Source organism: Schistocerca nitens, chromosome 8 (assembly GCF_023898315.1).
Source record: "Schistocerca nitens isolate TAMUIC-IGC-003100 chromosome 8, iqSchNite1.1, whole genome shotgun sequence".
NCBI lineage: Eukaryota > Metazoa > Arthropoda > Insecta > Orthoptera > Acrididae > Schistocerca > Schistocerca nitens.
Window position 1 is genome coordinate 28,254,705 of NC_064621.1, and position 23,502 is coordinate 28,278,206.

The window sequence follows — 23,502 nt, forward strand, 5'->3', positions numbered from 1 at the left end:
AAAGGAAACTGATGCTACTTCCCACAGTTCCGAAGTAGTTTAAACGACATTCTCGTTCTAATGACAAGCTCTGTCGTTTTTTCATACCATAAGTAGATTTCATTGAAAGAGCGACTCCAGTAACGCGACACTTTCTTCACCAGTGATCAGTTTTACTCTTTCCTTCACTTCCAGTTGCCAGCACGGCGAGGGCTCAGTCACAAATACGCCGTGACTGGGAGAACTTGAACAATTCTTCATCACCATGACGTTATCCTCTTTACCGTATAGTATTGATGCCGAAAGCTAGAGTAAGAACTGCACCACTACGTTGACAAACGAATGGCACAGTGTAAGAACTGCGTTTCAGACAGGATTCAGAGTCTTAGAAAAATCTCCTGCGGGACATCCACGCGTAGCAACCTTGTCCAGTGGCGGTCCTGAGACGTGGTAATGGAGGTAGATCTACTGGCGGTGAGGATTCCATAGATTGGCGGAATGGTGGCCAGTGTCAAACCTTCGTACCGCTACGGAAAAAGCCTCGATGTTGCCAATTTTAAGCGGTCAGGTTTTTCTCCATTATAGTCAGTTCCCACCTGATACGTACGTGAATAATTGTGTGGGCTAAGGAAGGAAAAACCAAATGTTTCCCTGCGTCGTACCCGCTCTGTTTCATTCTACCGGTAAGCACTGAGACTTTGTTACTAGCTGAAGCCGCCGCCAGGGTTTAGAGTTGAAGAATCTCCGCGTTCAGCCCCAAGGATGACGGACGCGGAGTTAGCGACAGAGTACGGTCAAGAATCCTTACAATCTGGCACCAAACGTCTAATAGCCATCGACAAAAAGTGTTAGTTGACGTATGAGGAAACTCCTTCGCACATTGCAGTACTAATTCACTGTGCGCTCATTTGACTTCTGATATTTGACTTCTGATATTTGACTTCTGATATTTGACTTCTGATATTTGACTTCTGATATTTGACTTCTGATATTTGACTTCTGATATTTGACTTCTGATATTTGACTTCTGATATTTGACTTCTAGGAAAAGTCTAAAGCAAGACTTTTCACCAGCTACTTACTGATTTACCCTGATACCTTACAAAACGGTTCCATAGAGCAATTTTTCTGAGCGTTATAGCACTATTCTTGAAGTCGAGTATTTACAATAAAAGTTTATGCGGAGCTGACAGTGCCTTAGATTGTCCACAATACAACAGCAATTACTGTTTAATTGCACTTTTATCTGCATAACTGATGGATTACTTACTGAAAGCACTCTCTTCTCCTTTACGATACTCTCAAAACGAGATTTCTTCGTCCCTACGTTCTTCTTCCGTAATCTGCACGCCGCTTGTTCAAATTTGACATCCCGGAGGTGTGTTCCCCTACTCCATTCGTAGCGTCATTTCTGTTTCCTTGCCATCTTAATACAGTTTGTACCCGTAGTAGAAACAAGTCGTCCGAATCCGCAGCAAAACATTTTCCACGCTCTTACTACTTTTTGCTCTATTTGCAGTAGAACAAGTATCTACATTTAAATCTACGTGTGGCGTTCAATAAGTAATACAACGATTTTTTTTCTTATGTCCGTTTCCGTTGAAAAAGTACGGAATTTGTTGTGGGAGATCGTGAAATATTTCCGTTTCAGCCCCTATATTTCCATGCAGTTCCGATAGTTGGCGGCGCTATGTGTAAACTTAAAAATGGCGTCTGTAACGGAGGTACGTTGCAAGCAGAGATCTGTCACAGTGTTTCTTTTGGCGGAAAACCAGAGCATCGTCCATATTCATTGGTGCTTCTAAGGAGACGTGGCAGTGAACAAAAGCACGGTGAGTCTTTGGGCGGCGTGTGTCGTCATTACTGCAGGGACGCGCAAACTTCTCTGATCTCCTGCTTTCGGACATTCGCACACGACTGTGAACCCTGCAGTGTTGGAACGTGTGGACACTCTCATTCGAGGTGATGGACGGATCACATTCAAACACATCGCTGCTCAACTGGACATCTGTTGGTAGTGCGGACACACTCGTCCACCAGTTGGAGTACTTAAAGGTGTGTACCCGCCGAGTTACTTGCCGCCTAGCCGAAAAGACCACAAAGAGCAACGAAGGACCATCTGCACGGAATTGATCGCGCGTTACGAGGCTGATCGTGACAGTTTTTTGTCTAATATCGTCACTGGCGATGAAATACCGGGTTATCACTTCGAATCGGAAACAAAACGGCAATGGTCATCACTGGGAACTGGAGACGAAACGGCAATCCATGGCGTGACGTCACAGCGCCTCTCCTCCGCAGAAAAAGTTTAGAGGAAGGGAGCTGAGGAAAACACTTCACGGCATTCGATTCAGAACTGCTACGAATTCGTCGGGCAAGAGACCGCGCCGCTCGAACTGTCAACACAACTGGCGCTACTAAGAGTATCCTACGACTTCCACATCGCTGGCAACGGGTTATACACAATGCTAGTGACTACTTTGAAGGTCACTAAAACTTTGAAAGACGTATCTATTTTGTATGAGCTGTAAATAAGTAGCTGCCACTATTCAAAGTTCCAACCCTCGTAAATTTAATGTATAGATTGAAAGATAAAATGTAGCTCTCAATAAACATGCGCGTCAAAATTCAACGCAGTCTTTAGTTAACGCCAACAGAGCTACTAAGTAAATTAGTTAAATATGAAGTATGTAATTATAATGCACATGTATAAATTTACTCCAGCACTGGATGCGTTACAGATTCGCGTCGGCTTGTAGCAGGAAGAGTGCCGTTGTGTGATAAAGTGATTGTAGGAGGGTAATGGTGAAGTTTGAATTATCAGCACGAAAAAGGTACGCAGTCGTTTGTTCGCAGCTACATGTCTGCAGTCCTGGTGCACATCGAAAGCCCCATGCCACAGAACCGCTGTACGCCGCGGGGACATCAGTGTGTTGCCGAACTGCAGGCGTGTAGCTGCCAGCAGGCACAAAATTAATCACCTAAATTCATTTTTTTTTCTGCCGAGATGATAAAAGTTTGTTTGCATTGGTTGTGAATGTTTCTAATATTAAATAGAGAAAGAGTGATCGCTGCTACCACCGACAGCTCGCGTACTTCGTGGACTTGTGCTCAATTAAGGATTGCGGTTGCACCCTAAATAGTCTTGTCCTGGTTTAGTAGTAGAGGCAGTGTATTTAAGAATGTTATATCAAACCTTGGTATAGTTTGTATAATACATAATTTATGAAAGACAATGGGCTGTATTCAGTTTTGCGCAATGAAGTGCTGTAGGATGCTTCCTGGATCATAGGTGGATGGGGCGTGGGATGAATTTCAGTTACGGAAAACTGAATATAATTACGGCCAAAAGTAAACGTTTATTGACTTTGATAACTAAAAACACTTGTTAGCATAGTAAAATATGACGGTTGCTGTTGCACGGTAATACATTAAGTTTCATAGTTGATAAATTTTAAACCTTGGTTCTGAGTGGTTTATGCATCTGGAATAATCGAAGGGTGGATTAAACAAGCATCCGCCTGACACCGACAAGCAGTTGATGAGGCTTACACAGAGGAGAACAGGAAAGAAGAAAGGCCCCCCTCCATGACTACTCGTGGCCAGCGAAGAGATTGCTGCTACCTCGATTTTAACGCACGGAATGAGTAAGTAAAGTTGCCGTTGAAATACACGAACGATTATCGAAACATGACCTAAAAAAACAAGATTTAATTTGAATGCACAGATTAAGAGGAAGATTACGGAAGCTACAGCACAAAAGGCTCTCAAAGCAGAGTGCGAGCATGTGGTGATAACGAGACGAAAGTGCCGAACAAATAGGAATTTCCGGATTAGAATTGCATTGGATTTATGGCGAAGGTAACATGTGAAAGCTGAAGACTCTTTAACATGAATAGTAGTAACCCGTGGCGGTAATGAGCGAAGCATGTAGAGAACAGTGGAAGGTATGGAATAAAACGGGTTGAAATAGCAGTGGCAAAATCACAGTGGTTTCATATAACGCACACACTCGCGGTTAGAAAAATGAGAAACTGATCGAACTGAACTGTCACCCATTCAGCAAACCTCCACGCGTTCAGGTGACTAGTTGCACCAACCAATAGCCTACCAAATCACCGAAATTTCAAAGTATGCGACAGTCGCGGTATTAGAATAAAACTCGCCACACAAACTAACATACGATAAAGCTATAAGAGAAATGTGATAGGGCTTCAGTTACGCTGAAAACTTTCACGAACTCATACATTAACTAATCTAATAAGGGGAATCTCTTACGAGCAGTGTGGCCGAGCTGTTCTAGGCGCTTCAGTCTGGAACCGCGCGACCGCTACGGACGCAGGTTCGAATCCTGCCTCGGGCATGGATGTGTGTGATGTCCTTAGGTTGGTTAGGTTTAAGTAGTTCTAAGTTCTAGGGGACTGATGACCTCCGATGTTAAGTCCCATAGTGCGCAGAGCCATTTGAACCATTTTCTTACGAGCGACCGATCTTATCAAGCTCCAGGTTTGGCCAAGGCGAACAGAAACCTCTTTGCTACTCATCAAACATCTTCTAAAGTTGGTCGTATTGCGACAATAAAAAACTACTCTACTACTCTAATTCCCCGTTTTATTATTCCAGGAGGTAAAGGACAGGACAGGTCTGTTTCGGAAAATTTGCCGACAAGTTTTGTATTAAACATGAACAAGTTTTGTATTAAACATGAACAATGTGTAAACTGTGGCTGATACGTGCGCATTCAGCTGCTCACTCTTTTTATGCCGGAGGTAATTTACTAATTACACCGTGAATTGAGGCATGAAAAATATTGATGACGTCACTTCAAAAAAAATCTCGTAGAGAGGATCACATAGAGACCCTTCAATGATAGAACCCTATAACCGTCATTCTTATCTGCGTTCCTTCCGTGTACTGTGAATGGGAGCCGCTTAGCGATTTTTTTCTTTTTATCTTTTAACTGTGTAATGTTTCTGTTTTCCAAGTGTCTCCCTAAGTTCCCAGATAAGTGGATGTGCGGACCTTATTGTGTTTTGCTTGTGCGTATGTATACCTATTTGGTACACGTTACTGTTTGACAAATCTGATGTCGACGTTCATCAGTGCGACCGGCGTCTCCCAGCCGCGTGCGCAGGTCAGGCGACGCGTCCCACGGGCAGATGAATGAACCGCGGGAGGAATGAATGAATGAACGAACCGCCCCGTCCATCTGGCAGAGGAATCCCTCTGGGGAAAGCGTCGGCGGCCAACTTGGCGAAGTAATCGCCTCGGAGTGTGTGTGTGTGTGTGTGTGTGTGTGTGTGTGTGTGTGTGTGTGTGTGTGTGCGCGAGAGAGAGAGAGAGAGAGAGAGAGAGAGAGAGCGAGCTCGCGTGGGCGGTTTGTAAACACGGCACGGCGCAAGGTCGCACCTCCCCCACCTGCCGGCAGCTCTCGCAGGTTTTGAATAACGCTCTCGACAGCTGATCAGGTCGCTGCGGGCTCCGGACAGGCCGAGGCAACGAGGCGGGCCAGCTTCTTGCCATACGTGTCTGCCGGAAACTGCAGCGTGCCGGAAGTCGGACGGTGCTGGCGTACCAGCAGTATCAGCTTCGCTCGTTCCTCTCCTCTGGTGAATGGTGTAAGAGAATATGTCTCCGTATAATCACAAATTTATTTAATGTTTCATCATTACGTAAACTGTACACTGGAAGACAATAAATTTCGCGATTTCTCTAGTTTGCTTAGAAGGTTTGGCTTTATCAGTCTCTTGTCTTGTAGCATCGCCCCACTGGATTTTGCTGAGTTATTTTAAATGATTCTGTTGTGCAGACTGAGCACGGACAGAAATGTAGCCGCTAGTGCCGCGACGAAGAAAGAACTTTTCATTTGTAGCATTTAAGTGAACCGCATTTCTTCCATGATAGAGAATATTAACGGAACTATTACTGGAATACCGTGCAGAAGTAGGGGACCTGTAGAAGGTAGGATTAACAGAGGACTTAGAACGTATACGAGAAAGATCAGTACAGATGATCATAATTGAGCCGCGCGGATTGGCCGTGTGGTTTGAGGCGCCATGTCACGGATTGCGTCGCCCCTCCCACCGGGCGTGCGTGTGCGTGTTGTTCTTAGCCTAAGTTAGTTTCAGTAGTGTGTACGTCCAGGGACCGATGACCTCATCAGTTTGGTCCCTTAGGAATTCACACATTTTTGAATTTGGCAGACCGTCATAGTAAGTCTCTTAACTTCAAAATGAGTTCGAGGAACCAATTTTCTGGGGACGTGTTGTACCCTGAAACGTACATTTTCAGAGGGTGCCGCGAAAATTGCACTGAAATACGCAGTGAGTGGTGCAATGTTGGTTCGCCTTTTATGTGATAGCTTGATGCAAACCGGGCAAGATCGACGCCAAATAGGTGGCCGGAAACACAGGGAGATGGAAAATTAGGACACCAAACGATGTGAATTCACATCAGGACCAATGAATAAAGCCAGAGTCATCTTAAACAGAAACAGTGTTCACGTCTAGAAAATCGCGGTAATAATACTTGGGAGATCAGCTTTAGGGGGGTAGTTCTCTTTTAACGCAAGAAAAATAGGTGAGTTTCGTGATTTTTTTTTTTCAAGAAACATAAATACTTTTGTGTTTAAGAAATCATTTTTGTATCCATATAGGACACCACTGTATCACGTGCAGTACTCTTATCATCGCGGGTATTCTCGAATCCCTCCTGCTGGACCTGAAACAAAATAATTTTGTATAAATATTTTGCAATACATTTTGCATCAGCATACATAGGATAACTGAAAAATATTAAGTTCTACTAAAGTGATGACGTGTTGAAAAAAGTCATGTACTTCGCCCAAAAAATCCTGACAAAAGCGTGCATTGAATATGCCACAAAACTGCTACTTATGGTGGTAGAGAATTCAGTTCAGAAAGCCAGCATGAAAATCGTATGAACTAAAATTATGTTTCCCGCCAATATGTAAAATACGGCTTTGAGAAAACGCGTTTCAAGTTTTGGGTAACAATGTTTGTAGTTAATTTAAAGATACCTGTAGTCAGGGATCCCTGGACAATACAGCTATCCTTCGGGATCCAAAACGTCCTCTTTGTCCTCGTTCATCGTGGCCATTGTAGTCCTGCGGGCCTCTTTGTTAGCTTCTGTCAACCGCTGTTCTGCTCGCTCTATACAATTTTCGTCCACGTTTGTGCCCAAGCACAAACAGGCTGGTCCGATCTTAAGTTCGAGCACTTTCAAAATTTCCGTTATTCCTGTTCAGCCAGCCGTCGTTGAAATTACGTGCTGCTACATTGTGGTCGCAATGTCGATTATTGCTTTCCAGCTGTGTACGGTTTTCGGAGACATCGACCGGACGCAAGTGTTAAAACTTTCGTCGGCATTTTGAGTGTAGCCTCCAAACATCATTCCAGCAAGTCATACGATAATATGTCGAACTAAGATGGTAGCCAGTTTCGTCGGTAGCGCTCCGGGACACTATCTCTTAAATCGGCTTGTAACTCGATAACAAGGTTTGTGGTGAACTTCGGATGAATCCACAATCAAATAGGCGCCCCAGAGACCATTTTAAGCGAGAAAGATCGATTTTTTGAAGGTTTCAAAGACGAATGCGCCCTTAACGTAGGTTTCCGTGGCAAGATACGAACTGGCGATCTACTCGCACTTAGTAAGATAGAAGACCACATGCCATTGATGCCGTGCAGGCTTAGGCAATCCTCTTTATGGGTTATGGAGTTTCTTCCTGGCTTTTAGATGTGGCTTCTGATTTCCAGTGCTACATGTCGTCCTCACCTGTTGCCGGAAAGTTATTTCACTATGAAGATGACGTGCAACAAAATTCGAAAGTGGTAATCCAAATAAACATACAAAGTGAATAAACGGTATTACGGTGCCCTCAGATATCCTGTCTACGTTTGTGAAAATATACTACTGGCAGTTGCGGATTCTTTACGTTCACCAAGACCAACGTTTGTCGGAGTAAAAAGAGCCATGATTGTTTCAGCACGACCGGTGACCATAAGTTGGACTTTCTTCACACATTCGGAAGGGGTGTGCTGCGTGCCCCTCCGTGTTCACAGGACACTGCACTGATTTGGGGAACAATCTGGCACTCTAACGCAGCTCTACTTGCTCGCTAAATTGCTCAATCCTAAGCCTACAGAAAATGTCAGGCACTATTTGAAATAAAAGTATCGGCATCCTCTCAGAGTGGCAGGTCCGTGGGACCTAATAGTCAGTGAGCTGCTTCAGCTGGAGTGGACTTGGTTGCCGGCTGAGAGCGTCACCCTAGGATCGGGCTGTCTCCCGAGGAAGAGTCTTATTTTCTCCGTTCTGCTTATCAAGTAGCAGTTACAAAAGGTAAACACTACCCAGCCAACAAATTGATCTGCAAGCGAAGAAGATACACAATACTGAGAATTTATGGATGAACGTTGCAGTAAACACAGAAATAGCTGTGCTATATAGACTATAGCACCGATTTCACGCATCACTGCAACACGACGTGCAAACATGTGAAAGATACGATATACAGGAAGTAACCAAGTTCCTTTTACAGATTTTGAGATGTGTGTTACAACAAAACAAGAAAAAATTTCCCGTAACATGGACTCTAAAATGCATACCTTATGAGGTATAAGCACTTGTTCAGTAGGAGAGATGTTCCACCTTAGCGAAGACGAGCAAGTGGTATGCACTTGAGCCCATGTTCATCGGACCTTTTTCCTTGTTTATGTGAAAGGAACCTGTCCTCAAAGTCTTAAAATGAACTTAGTTACGGCTTTTAATTTGTTGCATAAAGCTGTGTACAATAACGGATCTATCGTATCTGAAGCAAAATTACAGTAATAAAGTGCATCCAAACGCCTGGGTTTGAGTAAGACAGGAGAAGTTAAAAACATGCCGCAAATGAAAGAGAAACACGAAAATGCTAGGCCCAATAAAACAGACCGGGGAATACAGCAACAGGAGCATAGAAGCTCGGCACAAGAAAACTGAACAAATAAATGTAACGGTGGGAAAACGTGGACTGTCGTTTTTCACGGCCATCTGACCCAGATGAAAGAAAACAGGAGAATTTTTGAATATGTCAACGAAGGAAAAAATGTACCTGGTGCAAGTGGCTCCAGGTAATCAGAAGTGATCTGAAACGAACGAAGATTGAAGCACATGAAATTCTGAACACAGGTAAGTTTCGGAAGTGGTATGAGCAGACGAAGAACTACGATGGTCTGGCCTCACCTGTGGGCTCTTCGATTGCTCTGCGAGGTGGCTCATCCGCAGTACATGATATGAAACATTAATTCATTTTATTACATGAAGGATAAAAAAATTTACTTAACATGATAGAGTACTTCGCCACAGGAATGCTTGATAATTTACAGCTCTTGTTGCCTATGAAAGCATCACTTATGCTCTAATTAACAAGCTGTTCTCTTGAAGTAGAATGTTCATAGTTACTAGTTTTCCGTCTCGGGTAACTCTGTAGTCCTAGTCAGTGATACTGACTGCTTCAGCAGAGGCCACGAACTGAGCACAGTGCTTCTGTGCGCGCCTCTAAATTGACCTCCGTGTGAAGGCGCTGTTGTGCTGACAGGGAGGGCGTGTCCTCTTCGGCCACTCCGTTCGTCGTTGCGGATTGTAGCGAGACATCGCTGATGTCTGTGGTATCTTTCAGCGCTGCCGACTTCGATGTGGCGCCGCGATCTTTGGACAGTACCACAGGAAGGAGGTTCTCTACATACCTCCAGAGAAAACCGAAACACACAACTGCAGAAAAGTGGTCAGAAGTTCTGATCGAACGCAAAATTACAGGGCCGCTGAGCGGTGGGCGGGCGACGCCAGCTGCGGATTATTTTGGTAGGGCACACTCTCTGCTCCGCGAATGAGATCGCGGCCCATCCCCGCGAGCCACGACTGTTGCTTTCGCGGAAGCCGGGCAGTTCCGGCTGTGCGGCGTCGCCTCATCCTCAGCTAAAAATGCCCCTGGTCGAACCTGCGGTCGGCAGGCAGTCGTGCCGCGTGCGCCGCGCCGTCCACACCTCCGCTCCGCGATGGAGTCCGAACCCTGCGCGGTCGAGGGCCTGTCTCTGGCGGTCGCGCTCAATGTCATCGGCTGGATCACCGGCGGCAAGTAAGTCTGCCACCAGCGGCTAACGCTACTCCCAACCGTGATAATTTTCCAGTTACCTGCTGTACGTCAAATGACCACTGCACTGTTAGGAGTGTATACCTCGATCGAAACCAGCGGATGTTTGTCGCCTAGTCCTGAAAAATCACATTTAAGTGATAGTCAACGGGCGATGAACTGCTTTGTCGGTTCCTATAGTCTAGGTATCGAGTCATATGTTGCGTTTCCTGTGCCTCTCCGTTGGTCCCTACCATATTGTTCTTCGTAGCTGTTTCATTGCCGCTAAACACGAAATACAATGTAGCGAGGTGGTGAGGTACAACGCTGGGGACTACATTTACAGCTGTATTCTGCAAGCCACATTATAGTGTCTGACGGAAGGTACTGTGTGCACCAGCGGCACTTCTCCGCCTTTTTCTTGTAGTCGTTAACAGTTCGCAGGAAGAACGATTGGTGGTAAGCCTTTGTTGATCTCGAATCTCTCTGTTTTTACCTTCATGGTATCTTCGCGAGGTATACGTAGGAGGAAGCAGCATGACGGTTCATTCTTCTAGGAAATACTCTCGGAACTTCAAGGCTCCCTTCGCACTCCGGCTGTACGATGTGCAGTGCTGTATGGGAAGCGACTCGCTACACGACGCAGAAACAACTCGCAGTGGTGGAACACTTACAAACGTAGTTGAAGCGACTTGACTGATTCCTCTCTTTAGGGGGAAGTTTCAACTCATCCGATGTTTTATGTAGATGAAGCAATGCTACATCCGTTTCTGTTTCTCAGTAAAAAATTTGCTTTTTGCGTAAAAAAATTAAAAGCCGCTGGTTTTGGATTCGTGCTTGTTCGCCACTATGTAATCTTTCTCTTTCGATTCTGACGCAACTATTCGATTTTTTGCATACTGTAGTCTGATAACACAGCTTGATAATGAAGCGGTTTTCTTTTCACTCTTGCCCATAGTTATTGCGATACTTCGAAATTAAGTAAAACATGATGCGTAATTGAGAAGTTTGCAGTAAAAAATTAGTTGCTGTCGAGTTTAATTTTGATGCATTTTAGGTCATACAACACTGAATACGGAACGTAGCTAGCAGATCGAAATTATTTTTAACGTTGGAACGAGAACTATGCCTCTTTCCAGTCTGCGTGATGTTTGGAAGCTGTCAGCGATACGCCACATGGCGAGGCTGTTGGTTTCGCCCTTACTAAGTAAACCTGTAACGCAATGCGCTGTTCTTGTTTGGACCTTCTCTATTTCCTCTATCAGTCCTATCTGCTAATAGAGTAAAAGGGCTCCAACACATTCTCAGCTTTCGTTGAAAAAGTGTGGTCATAGTTCAGAAGATGCTAGTGTACCCAAATGAATGCAATGAGACAGACTACGATCACATGACCTACGTATTACGGACTAAAGACAGCGTGTTCTTACGATCATCTCTTCTGTCACTTGCCTGTAATCCACCCTGGCATTTGCTTGCTGTTCTGCATATATCCACATCATCATCACCATGCATAATTTTCTGCCTGCCTTTATTTACAATATAAACTACTTTATTTTTACCTCCTTTATAATTTAAAGTCCTGTTTAGTTCTAACTTGGGCAGCTCTGCTTCGACCAATTTGACGTCAACCTGGGTAGTAGCAGATTGAGGTGCATTTCTGTCCATCGTGGTAAATTTTTTCCGTGACTTCCCCAGATCACACAAGGCGAATGCTGGAACGTTTCTTTTCCCTTCTTTCCACCGTCATTGTCCAATTTATCTAGAGCGACGGTTCTTAATAATAACACTGTGGAACGACAACGTCAAACTAATTGCAAGAAAAATAGATGCTATGCTGAAATTCACTGGAAGAATCTAAGAGAAACTTAATTCATCTGTGAAAGGAGTGGTTCACGAAATCTCCCCAATGCGCCTGTGAGCACAACGAGAAAATCTGAAAAATCAGTTATTACTATGATTTACCGATAATCATTCTTCCCACGTGCGCGAATGGAACAGGAAAATGGGACGGGGAGCATAATGAAACCAGAAGTACCATTCGCCACGCACCCTAAGATATATCGCAGGGTATAGATGTAGATAGTTAATTCGTCAGTTATCCACATACTGAATGCCGGCCGCACTCCTGGACATGAAAACTACAGTAAAGGGGACTGGGTTATAAGCAGAATACGAGTCACTACGAACTTTGCATTGAGTGACAGTGCTCTGCTACTCGAGGTCACAATGGATGTGACATACCGTTGGGTTTCTTCATCCGATAAATTACGGAGTTAGTCTGAAGTACAGTATGATGCACGACTTGACACCTTTGACGTAAACAAAGCTTTGTCAGCATAACAGAGCTGTTAAATTACTTTTAAAATATCTGGACTATCCCGGGGCTCAAACATGGGCTTTTGGATTTCGGACGTGGTACATAGGCCGAACGGGCAATCACGGCCAACGTTCAAAACTAATGAACAAGTATTCTTGTGACGCTAGTCCGAAGTGTTAGTATTTGAGTTATGAGTCACGACATCTGATCTGTTATCAAAAAAGATGGACAGAGTAAGGAAAGTTCCGTAGTTCGCGACGACAGCAGACAGGAATATGACGCACGATTATCGTGCAGAGATCGAGTAGACGTCAGTGGACTGTGGTTGCGGGCAGGATGCGACAGCTTTCTCGTTTGGTAATAGACACGGCGTTCTGTTGCAGGGATCTGGGGATTAACTCACGTTTCATACAGCTCTATTTTTCGCACCACCAGTGTAGTCCAGCGTGTAACTGACGGATATGTTAAGGCGCTGTAGTCTTCTTTACTTTCACTGACATACCCGAGCACCTTCGATACATGTGACCTGCAGCGGCGGTTGACAAGTTCTCAAGCGTATCCTGTTTTCATTCATCCTAACCACACGACAGTAAAATATCATTCTACGTCTTCTCATCGTTACATTTAGTTGGTCAACCGTCTTTTACAGATCTTCATTGCTTCTGTTGCTGCGTTTACCATTGTTTTATTGGCCCCAATATTTTTCATAGGTTTTCCTCTCTTCCATATTTCCTATTTCCGCCAAGTCTAGAGGTTAGGTTGCGTATCATCTTCGACTTTATTACTGTTAACAAAAACTATAATGTTGCTTGAGAGGGGATGGATGTTTTATTGCACATATCTGTGATCAGCGGAAGGATATTTCCATCTTCATTACCCTGAGTTTCTTAGCCTCCCCGTCGCGGCCGTTCTTCCGTGTTATTTCTCTAAACTGCTTAAATATGTTGACTTTAGATTTCTGCCGTTGTTTTCAAGATGTTGATTTTTCTTTGTACCATTGTTGCCACGTCTCCGGGCGGTATTTGAAAGGTCGTCGGCGTAAGCTGTTGCAGCTGTCATTTATTCTTCACTTTTTGAATGCGTGTTCCAATTTAACACAGTGGTGCAAAAAGCCTACCAAAAATATTTGCCGATTCAATATATATATATATATATATATATATATTACAGTGTATCTAGGAAGTTGCAGATGATTTCCGAATACAGTGGCATTCGATGATTAGTGAATGACTTCGTCCGCGTGCTCGGACTGTCGAGCTTTTGCTTAGCTGTCTGGAAGGCGCTTCATATCCCGCTCTGCAATACTAGAGTCAAAACCAGCGCCCAGCAGACGTCGCGTCTGCTGCGTTGATTGCACGCGGCGCGTGCGTCACCCGAAACTGGAGCCCTGGAGCGCGCGTTGTGTGGAGGAGTCGGGCGGCACGAGGCGCTGCCGCTCCCAGGAAGTGCTAATGGCGCTAACGGCGAGCGGCTCGCCAACTGACAACCGCGGCAGGTGAGGGAAGCCTGCCAGCTGTTCTGGCGCCAGCTTCCTGGCCACAAGTGCGCCGTATCGCGATATTGACGGGGCGTGACGGCCGTCTGGACGAGCCGCGGCGCGGAGTCGATCCTATATGGTGCTCTCACAGAATGACGTCACGCCACGGGCACTGTAACAGTGCAGACAACACGTCAGGGGCAACCGCTGACTGATCATTGTAAATTTTTTCATTAGTTTCATTTATGACATACCGCTGTCAAGCTTCTGGGCTGGCAGCGTAAAGTAGGAGTTAGTCCTGAAGCATTAATACTGTGAGGTCATCCACATGAGTACTAAAATAATTTCGTTTGCACGAAAATCCTACAAATTTAAAGGTTGTCGATACAACTAAATAGATGGGAATCGTAATTACGAACAGTTTAAATTGGAACACACACGGATCAAAATTACGAACATTTTAAACTGAAACGCAACCTTGTGGGTAAGGACAACGAAAGACTGTGTTTTATTGGCAAAACATTTAGAAGATACAGCAAATCTACCAAAGAGACTCCCTACACAACGCTTGTCCGTCGTTTTTCTTCTTCAGTTTTGCTGCGTGGACTGCGAGCCTTACCAGATAGGAATGACAAAGAAGATTGAAAAAGTTCAAAGCAGGCTAGCTCGTTTTGTATTACCGCGACATACGGGAGAGAGTTGAGGTGGCAGTCATTAAAACAAAGGCATTTTTCGTTGCGGCGAGATCTTTTCACGAAATTTCAATCACCAACTTTCGAATGCGAGAATATTGTGTTGACTCCCACCTACATAGGGAGAAATGAACATCACAATAAAATAAATGAGATCTCACACGGATAGCTGTAAGTATCCGTTTTCCCGCACGTGCTATTAGAGAGTGGAACGATCGAGAAATGCTCGACAAGCGGTTGAATGATCCCTCTGCCAGACTTTTTAAGTGTTAACTGCAGAGTAGTCATTCACATGAAGATGACCTGGTTACATTTCTCATTTACAACAATTCAGCATACAGAATGAGATTTTCACACTGCAGCGGAGTGTGCGCTGATACGAAACTTCCTGGCAGATTAAAACTGTGTGCCTGACCGAGACTCGAACTCTACCAAGAGCACTTGCCCGCGAAAGGCAAAGGTCCCGAGTTCGAGTCTCGGTCAGGCACACAGTTTTAATCTGCCAGGAAGTTTCAATTCAGCATACAGTTTGAATAAGATTCCATTGGGCATTACGCTGCATTATTATGAAACAATAATGAACACCTAAGTGAATGGCAGTCACATGATACCTGTTTCACTATTACATTTACCGCCAGTGACAAGAGCATTCAAGCAATGAATACGTAATAAAGAGTTAAAATCAGTCCGCTTGTGTGATGGATCACAAGCCTCTGGACATCCATTGCTGTTAATTCCAAAGACGTCAGCCACATAACGGATAGCGTGTATGACAAACTTTTTCTGCTGCTTCCAGTTTAATCGTTCAGGGACGAACGGTGAAGATGAAATTTTCCTCCATTCCCCCTGAGGAATCGTGTGCAGTTCACGCATTTTTGAACTCCTGATCGCCGAATGATGCTCTCGTTTATGCCGGAGATCCTCGATAGACTTCGTACGCAGCTCCTGGTCTAGTGGCTAGCGTTGCTGCCTCTGGATCACGGCGTCACGGGTTCGACTCCCGGTCGGGTAGGGGATTTTCTCTGCCTGGGTACTGCGTGTTTGAGTTGTTCTCATCATTTCATCACCATCATTATTTGTGTCGGTGTCTAAATTGGACAGTACAAAAACTTGGACTGTGTAAAAATTGGGACTTTACACGGGCGCCGATGGCCGTGCAGTTGAGAGCCCCGTAATAATAATAATAATAATAATAATAATAATAATAATAATACTCGGTGGAGTTCAAGCTGGTGATGTGGTCAGCGTAAGGAACCCACATAATTGTATTCGAATCATGATGCCACATAGTGTACAGTAAATAACTTCGTAAAAATATTCTTTCACTGCCCCACAGGCTTATGCTTTGTTAGCGCCACTCAACACGACATTTAAAATACTGAATACCCGGTTTAATGCGGATCCAAAAAAGCGCGTATAATATGAAAAGATGGATAAACTGAAAATACATTTATTTTTTACAGAAAACTACTTTTCTTTAATTTACAGAACGTGCTACATATCGCATTTCAATGCACAATTCATTACTTACGCTATACTCGCCAGCAACAACTTAATTACAACCATACCCTTTAAACGCACTTGTTTTTACTTCACTTCTGGGAAACAATCCTCCATTTCTCGATTTTCATTAATTTTTTGCTGACCATCATTTTCCATTTTAAAGAATCAATATATCGGTCTGGTCAAACGAATTTCGTCCTGCATACTCAACAGATAACGTTGTTCAGTGCCTCGGTGTGAGTGATAACGGCTTCCTTGAGCGACTCATCTTCGCTGCCATCCTCTACCAAACGTATACTGCTCACTAAATATATTCGCGTCACTTTATTGACCAGATCCTGGTTCATAGGCATCGCTATGTAAGCAATCTCAGGTGTTTCGCCATCTGAATTTTTCTACATAATTTTTCTTTCCAAATAAAAATAATTCCTCTGATGGTAACAGAATAATTCAGGGTTGATTGGTTGGTTTGCTTGTTTCCAGAATTGCCCGAACTAAACACGGTTAATCGCAAACTCGGACAATATGGAGGTTGCTGTATAATGCTACCGAAAGCCGTTCAAAATGAATTGGACTGGTTGTAGAAAGATAGGCTGAAACTTTGAACTGAAGTTTGTGTTAGAGAGGGCACTGGATTTGGAGGTAGTTTGCGCAGCTGTGGTAGCCACAACGCTACACTGAAGTCGTGGTAAACACATCTGGTAAATAAGGAGACCCGGGTTCGAGTGCTCGGGTTGGCACAAATTTTAATTCATTGCTTCAGCTTGTATCATTATTGGAAATAAAGATCTGATTTAAATAGTAGAGCAGGAAAAGTTCCGTTTTAAGAGCTTCAAAAAAAGATAAAAACCGCCTACATACATCAACAGCTGACGCACGAAAATTAAAAAGAAACTTAAAGTAACTTTGTTTACTGGCATAAAGAAGAAATCGTTATACTATCCGTCGGCTTTGACCAATGAGGTTCTGAACGTGGGACATACATCATCAACATGTCGACTATGACGGAAAATGATAGGCGATATTTTGAAACATAAATCACACACACTTTTGATCACGAGAATTTCCTGCATCGGGAAAAAATAGTTCTAAACACTATTACCGTCAGTCACATATTCTTAAGAAAAAGTTTCTTGGAAAGAAATGTGAGCGTAAAAAGAATTCTACAGCTGCAGTGGAGACAGAGATACGTTGTACATCCAAAAACACACAATATTTACCGTACATGAATCAAAGATAGTACCGGTAAATAAGTTCTAGCTATATAGCTGATGTAGAGAATGCAATATCTAAATTCAACAACAATGTTAATCTTACAATGTATTTCACATAAATCATGTAACCAGCTGTAATATTCCGAGAAAGCAGGTTGTGGGGCAACAGATTAACCTATCGTAGTCGGTTTAGTATTTTTACTAAAAGAAACTCAAATGCATCTAAAACGGACATCTCAAAGCTACCATACAGAAACGGGGTCTAGTTTAGCAGGGGATACAACCCGTCGGCTTTGACCAATGACGTCATACATTAGTCATAGATAGTAAGGTCTTCACTTCGAGGCATAGATAATAAAACAGTTCTGTGTTCCGGATAAGCGCTATCATTGTACATTAAAAGAATTATTCGTAATGATATTGAGGTAATTTGGAGTATTAGTTTGTTATTGTAGGACAATTTTTAGTGTCTTATTTTCGTTTATAGACATGGATTTGCCTGTTTGTGGGTACGTAATTTTCGTTACTGTCTGTGTAGACGAGCTTCGGTTATTCCTCGATATTTCCGTGTGGTAAGCTCACTTTTCCATTTGCTTCTTTCACTGTATTTCACAATTTTGATATATTTCACAGTTTTGTTCCACCAATATATGTGTTTTCGTGTTGTGAACTACGTAATAGAAATTCCTCAGCTGTCGATCTTCTTTCGTTTCCCAGCACTAGTATCAGTTCGACATTTTCGAATGTGTACTTGCTATATTACAGGCGAAACCCCCGACACAACTAAAATTTGTATCCCGTCCTTCACTTCGCCTTTACACTGACACTATATATGTCAATTGGCGAGCAAGATACAAATGTTGCGTATAGTTATATAGCTCAAGTAACGAATGGGATACTACTAGCGTCCAAGGCAACAAGAAAACTGTACCCCATAGTGAAGTACGGGATGAAAATTGTACATGTGTCGTCTTCTTGTCTCCGTGTAGTTCAATTGAGGTACAGGTTGCAAATGTAACGTACGTGTATTTCCACCTTTTCGTTACCAGTGTACATATATGGAGGTCAATGGAAGTCTGGTATACACATATTACATACGTAGGTCCTTCTGTCATCAGTAATACTGATATGTACGTAAGAAAAGACTTTTAGTAATAGCGGAGACGAAATAAACAACACATCTACAATTTGTATCCCGTGTTCCACTTAGGGTTTACTGAAGCGGAGGATACATCGTTCAGGTGAAAACGAAGAAATCTACTTACGACAAACTCGTATTCCGGACTGTACTTAAGCAACACACTTCGAATGAGCTTTTAATTTGTATCGGGTGTTTCATTTGCGGTTTAGTGAAGCAGGGGATACATAGTTCAAGTGAACAACAGGACAGCAATGCTAGTTGAAACTAAGAAATCGGCGTACGCTGAACTTGTATCCCGTACTGCACTTAAGCAATACAGTTCGAAAGACTTTCGAGATACAACTGACATACATGTAACGTGATGTACTCTTTGCTAGTAACATATTTCATTCATTTCTTTCCATTGTATTTTGCGGAGAAATACTAAGATACAAACACGCGATATCGTTAATGTGAAAATACTACTGGCCCTTATATATGTGAAGTACAGTTTTTCTCTCTGGCATTCCTTTGTTTCTGAACATTCTTCTCAGCTCTTTCATCTTTGTAACACATGCTCTCTGGCGAATTCTGACGTCATTGGTCAGAGCCGACGGGTTGTATCCCCTGCTAAACTAGACCCCAGAAACGCTACTATGCATAGCTAAATTACAGAATATTGAGTAGTAGTTGCCAATAACATGTTAATATTTCCACACAGCGTTACATGCAGCCATTTGAGGCTGGCTGTGAAGCTACTTAAACGAAAAGATTCCCAACATTACTAAACGAAGCAGATGTGGCTGTATTTTGTGCCTCACACAAAGCAGAGATTAAGGAACAATTTCACTGTAAGTTGCACACATTGCACACACGAAAAAAAAAGCAATTACGCAGGGCAATTCAAAATACGCACCAACATGTGACTTCTCGGCGGCCATAAACATACAGGTGGACTAGTATCGCAAATTGCTTTTGACCCGTTTACTGTACGTCGCGATAGTCCTGTTAATCATGTTTACTATCATAGTTTCCGAAGGATCTAGCACCAAGACAGCAGTCTATAAGACAGCTGAGAAACACTTGCCTTTTCCTGTCCTGTCCTTTCCGAAACGCTTAAAAACTCGTAACTTCGTCACATCACTAGCAGAGGCACTCTCTGCGCCAATGCATACTTAGCGATCGTTGCTCGGAGATGGTCTGTCGAAATCGCAACAAAGAAACGGAAGAATTGCGAACGACTCATCTCCATACGCCACACCTACATACAGCACACAAGTACGAGTGCTTCGTTCCGGAGACCGGTGGCCCCGAGAGCCACGCGATACCGCAAGGCAATAAGGCAGTCTGGTGCAATATATATACCGCCGACAATAACTTGCTCAGCTCGCACCCCCGCTTCATCGGATGCGCCGCAAGGCTTGTCACTGAAGGAGCGCTTAAAAAGTCGTTTTAAAATAAAAAAAACCGTGCTTTTATAAATATTTCGATTCAGTGAGCAGCTTTTGCCAGGATTATGAGCGAAGACACAGGCAACCGACGCTCCAGTTCCGCCCAGAGACTTGCAATGGATTTCATGTCAGGGCTTTAATCCTGGAAATGCAGCTCATTCACTTTGGTACACGCCGTAGAAGGTTAAATGGTTTGAGCCGAAACAAGGAATTAAATAATAAACCATACCACTTTCACTAATCGCACATGTGATATATCGGATACTGTGGCCGGGAGACGTCTTTTGCTCTTACCCAATTGGGCAGTCCACGTCTTTTGGACTGCCCAATTTTAGCCGCTCTGTCGCGGACTTTTAATCTTCCCACCACACTGCCAACGGTGTTGGGAGAGAATGCCTAAATGGCTGATGTTTTAAGTTTTATTCGTGGAGGGAGGGGGGGGGGGGGGAGTGTATCACACAATCTGAGGATGGGCGTCTGGTCTTCTCCCTCTGGCGTCCACACACTCTCCGTTTTCAGTCTTCCTAGCTTTCTCTTTGCTGTTTGTTTGCCTCGGTGTTTGTCTTTTAGGCTGGAGATTTCAGTGTGTTGCCGAGTGGCTGTCCCATACTTTTTTCTTCTTGTGATCGGCGAGCCCTGGCAATCTGCTATATTATTTTGATACCTTCCACTAGATTTTCTTGTAGGGTACGTTTTCCCCTTTCGGTTACTTCTTTCGTTTTCTCTTTCCATACGGCTCCCGGTTGGTTTCACGGCCTTTCACTTTCCCCGCATCCTTTTGGAAATTGTTTTACGTTGAGTCTTCATTGCACGAGGAAAAAGGGACTGATGACCCTTTAGTTAGGTCCCTTTACAAACCAAACCAACCCAACCAACCTACCTACCTACCTTCACATTTAAACCAGGTTCCAGACTCACCGACGTTTCGACCGACTTTGCAACGGCCTTCTTCAGGGCTGAGGTGCGGGTGGTGGTATAGTGCGTTAATATCAGTACAGTGGGTTCATCCGAGAAACGTCGCGACCCCTACAACATAACCGATTTCTAGAATAATAGGTAATTGTGTCTCTTATACTGATGCGGCCGGTAGTTTTCTGACGTAGGCAGCCATAGCGTATGACAGCAAATTAGCAGCGCGTTGACCGTGGGCGCAAAGTCCACGTGCCTCCTCGTGGGGAACTCTACTTTTCACGCCCTCAGGCCGACCCGTCAACACAGGCTTCTAAAGACGGCGGCGACCGCTCTGCCTGGAGCTATGCAGGTCGCAACCTCGTCTCCGAGCGGATCAGAACGCATGACAGATGGCAGGCAGTTAACAGCTGCAGGCCGACTCCGGCCGCTGCCAGTCGTAAACAAACCGCTCAATCCACAAAGGACCCGCTGACTGGCGAGTAGAGTTCCAGATACGAGTGTGTTGACACACACACACACACACACACACACACACACACACACACACACACACACACACACACTTTCTTCCGTGTCGGTTCTACATCTCAAAATAACATCTGGTTTACGAGCGCAGCAACGAATACCTTCACTTCCTTGAACCAACCAGCACTGCCGGGTACGGAGTCAATTTCGGAACCAGATCGCTACGTGGACTCTTACCTCGTATCTGTAGGGACAAGCTGGTTTAGCGAGTTGCGTTTAACAATTTTCTATCCCTGTGAGAATAAGAGTTCTGCTTCTTCACTGAGGCTGTTAGGAAACTCAGGCAGCATCACACTTTCACTAAATCGAGATAAGACAGAAGATTGTGACAGTCGAATGGTAGCACAGTTTTCCAATATCGATTCTCTACATTTGCCAAAGAGGATATAGAGAAAACTATGTCTGCTTCCTTCCAAGCGTCCGGTTTGAGTTCTCCGAGCATTTCTATTACTTGTTCGTATGTGCTATACCGACCTGTTAAGATCCTCTGAATTGGCTTGATGTCTTCTGTTATGTCTACTTGGTAGGGTCTACGAACGCTGGATAAATGCTGTCGGTTTGAAAGCCATTTCCTTTACAGATTAACTTCTTTCCCACCACACCTTCAACAAATTTAAATTTTCCTTTCGCCTTCCCCGATATTGATTTTACGTGATAGTTTCAATTTCTTTATGTCACCTGTAAATATTTGTACAACATAACGTGCTCAAACCAGTGATCTGGTGTTCGGATTCTTTCTTTTTCCTATAAACATTAACTTGCCTCTATACACATTTAACTAGAGCTGCTTTCTCAGACTGAACTTCCACTCTGCAGCAGAATGTGTACTGATCTGAAACTTCGTGGCAGATTAAAGCTGTGTGTGCCAGATGGGGACTCGATCCCGGGATATTTGCCTTTCGTGGGCAAGTGCTCAACCTACGGAGCTGCCCATGCACGACTCACGGTTCATCCTCCACAGCTCTGCTTCCGCGGGCATCTCATCTCTTGCCTTCCAAACTTCACAGATCTCCTGCATAACTTACGGGACTAGCATTCGTGGGAGAAAGGAAAATGCGGAGAAATTGCGTACTCGCAGCCTACGGGCTTCTTTGCAGACGAATTTTTACGATTCGCAGGAGTAGAAATTTTGTCTAAGTCCTTCAGCATCTCCTTACTTTCGCCCAAACGACACTTTCCTCTAGACTGCAACATCGCCAGTGAACAATCTGATGCTGCTGCTGCTGGCACTAAGTAATAAATCTTCTGTGTATGAGAGGCTCTGTTACCCTTCCTTGGAGCACACGTGACGGTACTTACGTTTCTGTTGAACGTTCGTACTGGGTTGCATTAGTCAAGTATTCTTCGAGCTATTCCCATACTTAGAAGACACTCAGTACAGTCACAGCAGGATTGTCAATTTAGGACGCCATTTAGTATGTCAATATGAATTTAAGTGTTAGGATTTTTTTATGTCTTTGGAGAGTAGCTTGTAAGGAAGTGAAATGTGAACGACAAATAGCTATGACAAAAAGAGACTAGGTGGTTCTGAAATGCAATGCTGCTGATGATTAGATGGGTTGATGGAGTAACTAATGAAAGGCTCCGAATCGGACTGGGAAGAAATGAACTGCATTGTATTACTTGATTAAGACAATACTTAGATTCATATTACACATCTTGAGGCATCACAGAATAGTGAATTTGCTAAAAGAGCGGAATATGAGGGGAGGAGGGAATTCCTTAAATTTGTAGAAAGCGCAAAGCTAGATTACAGAAAGCAGATTGAAATGGATATAGATTGCGGTGGTGAAACTTGTGCAGGATAGACCAGCGTGGAGATAAACCGTACGTCAAACCAGTCTTTGGACTGAAGACCACAACACCGTTACCATTCCCTGCTAGTAAGTTGAGGCTAAGTGCACAGTAAGCGATGTAACATCGTTCATACAATCGCTTTAGATAAAAGAAATGGGCATGTCGTTACAAAGCCAGTGTCGCGTTGGTTGCTTTGTCCACTGTGACAGCTACGCCGCTGTCACGTCAGTTGAATAGGAGCCAACTCCTAGGACTTGAGCTGATGTTTATTGAACAGAACGTGGATGAGGAGGAGGAGGGATATCTATGGGGTGAGGAGAGGGCGCTGCGCATGTGGTCAAGCAAACCAAAATGGTGACGTTAGTAAAACACTATTCTTCACA

The 23,502-nt window shown here is 43.9% G+C and overlaps 1 protein-coding gene across 4 annotated transcripts in view; it reads left to right on the top strand.

The window, feature by feature from the left end:
- Window positions 1-23,502, top strand: part of LOC126198840 (GRAM domain-containing protein 2A-like) — a 274,175-nt gene that overhangs the window by 184,910 nt on the left and 65,763 nt on the right. The window contains exon 1 of one of the 4 annotated variants that reach the window (XM_049935422.1): window positions 10,018-10,117. The exons of the other annotated variants lie outside the window; for them this stretch is intronic. Coding sequence (XP_049791379.1) covers window positions 10,038-10,117 — 80 coding nt within the window. The 5' untranslated portion in view covers window positions 10,018-10,037. Of the gene's footprint in view, window positions 1-10,017; window positions 10,118-23,502 lie in introns of those variants that run through there. 4 annotated transcript variants of the gene reach the window in all.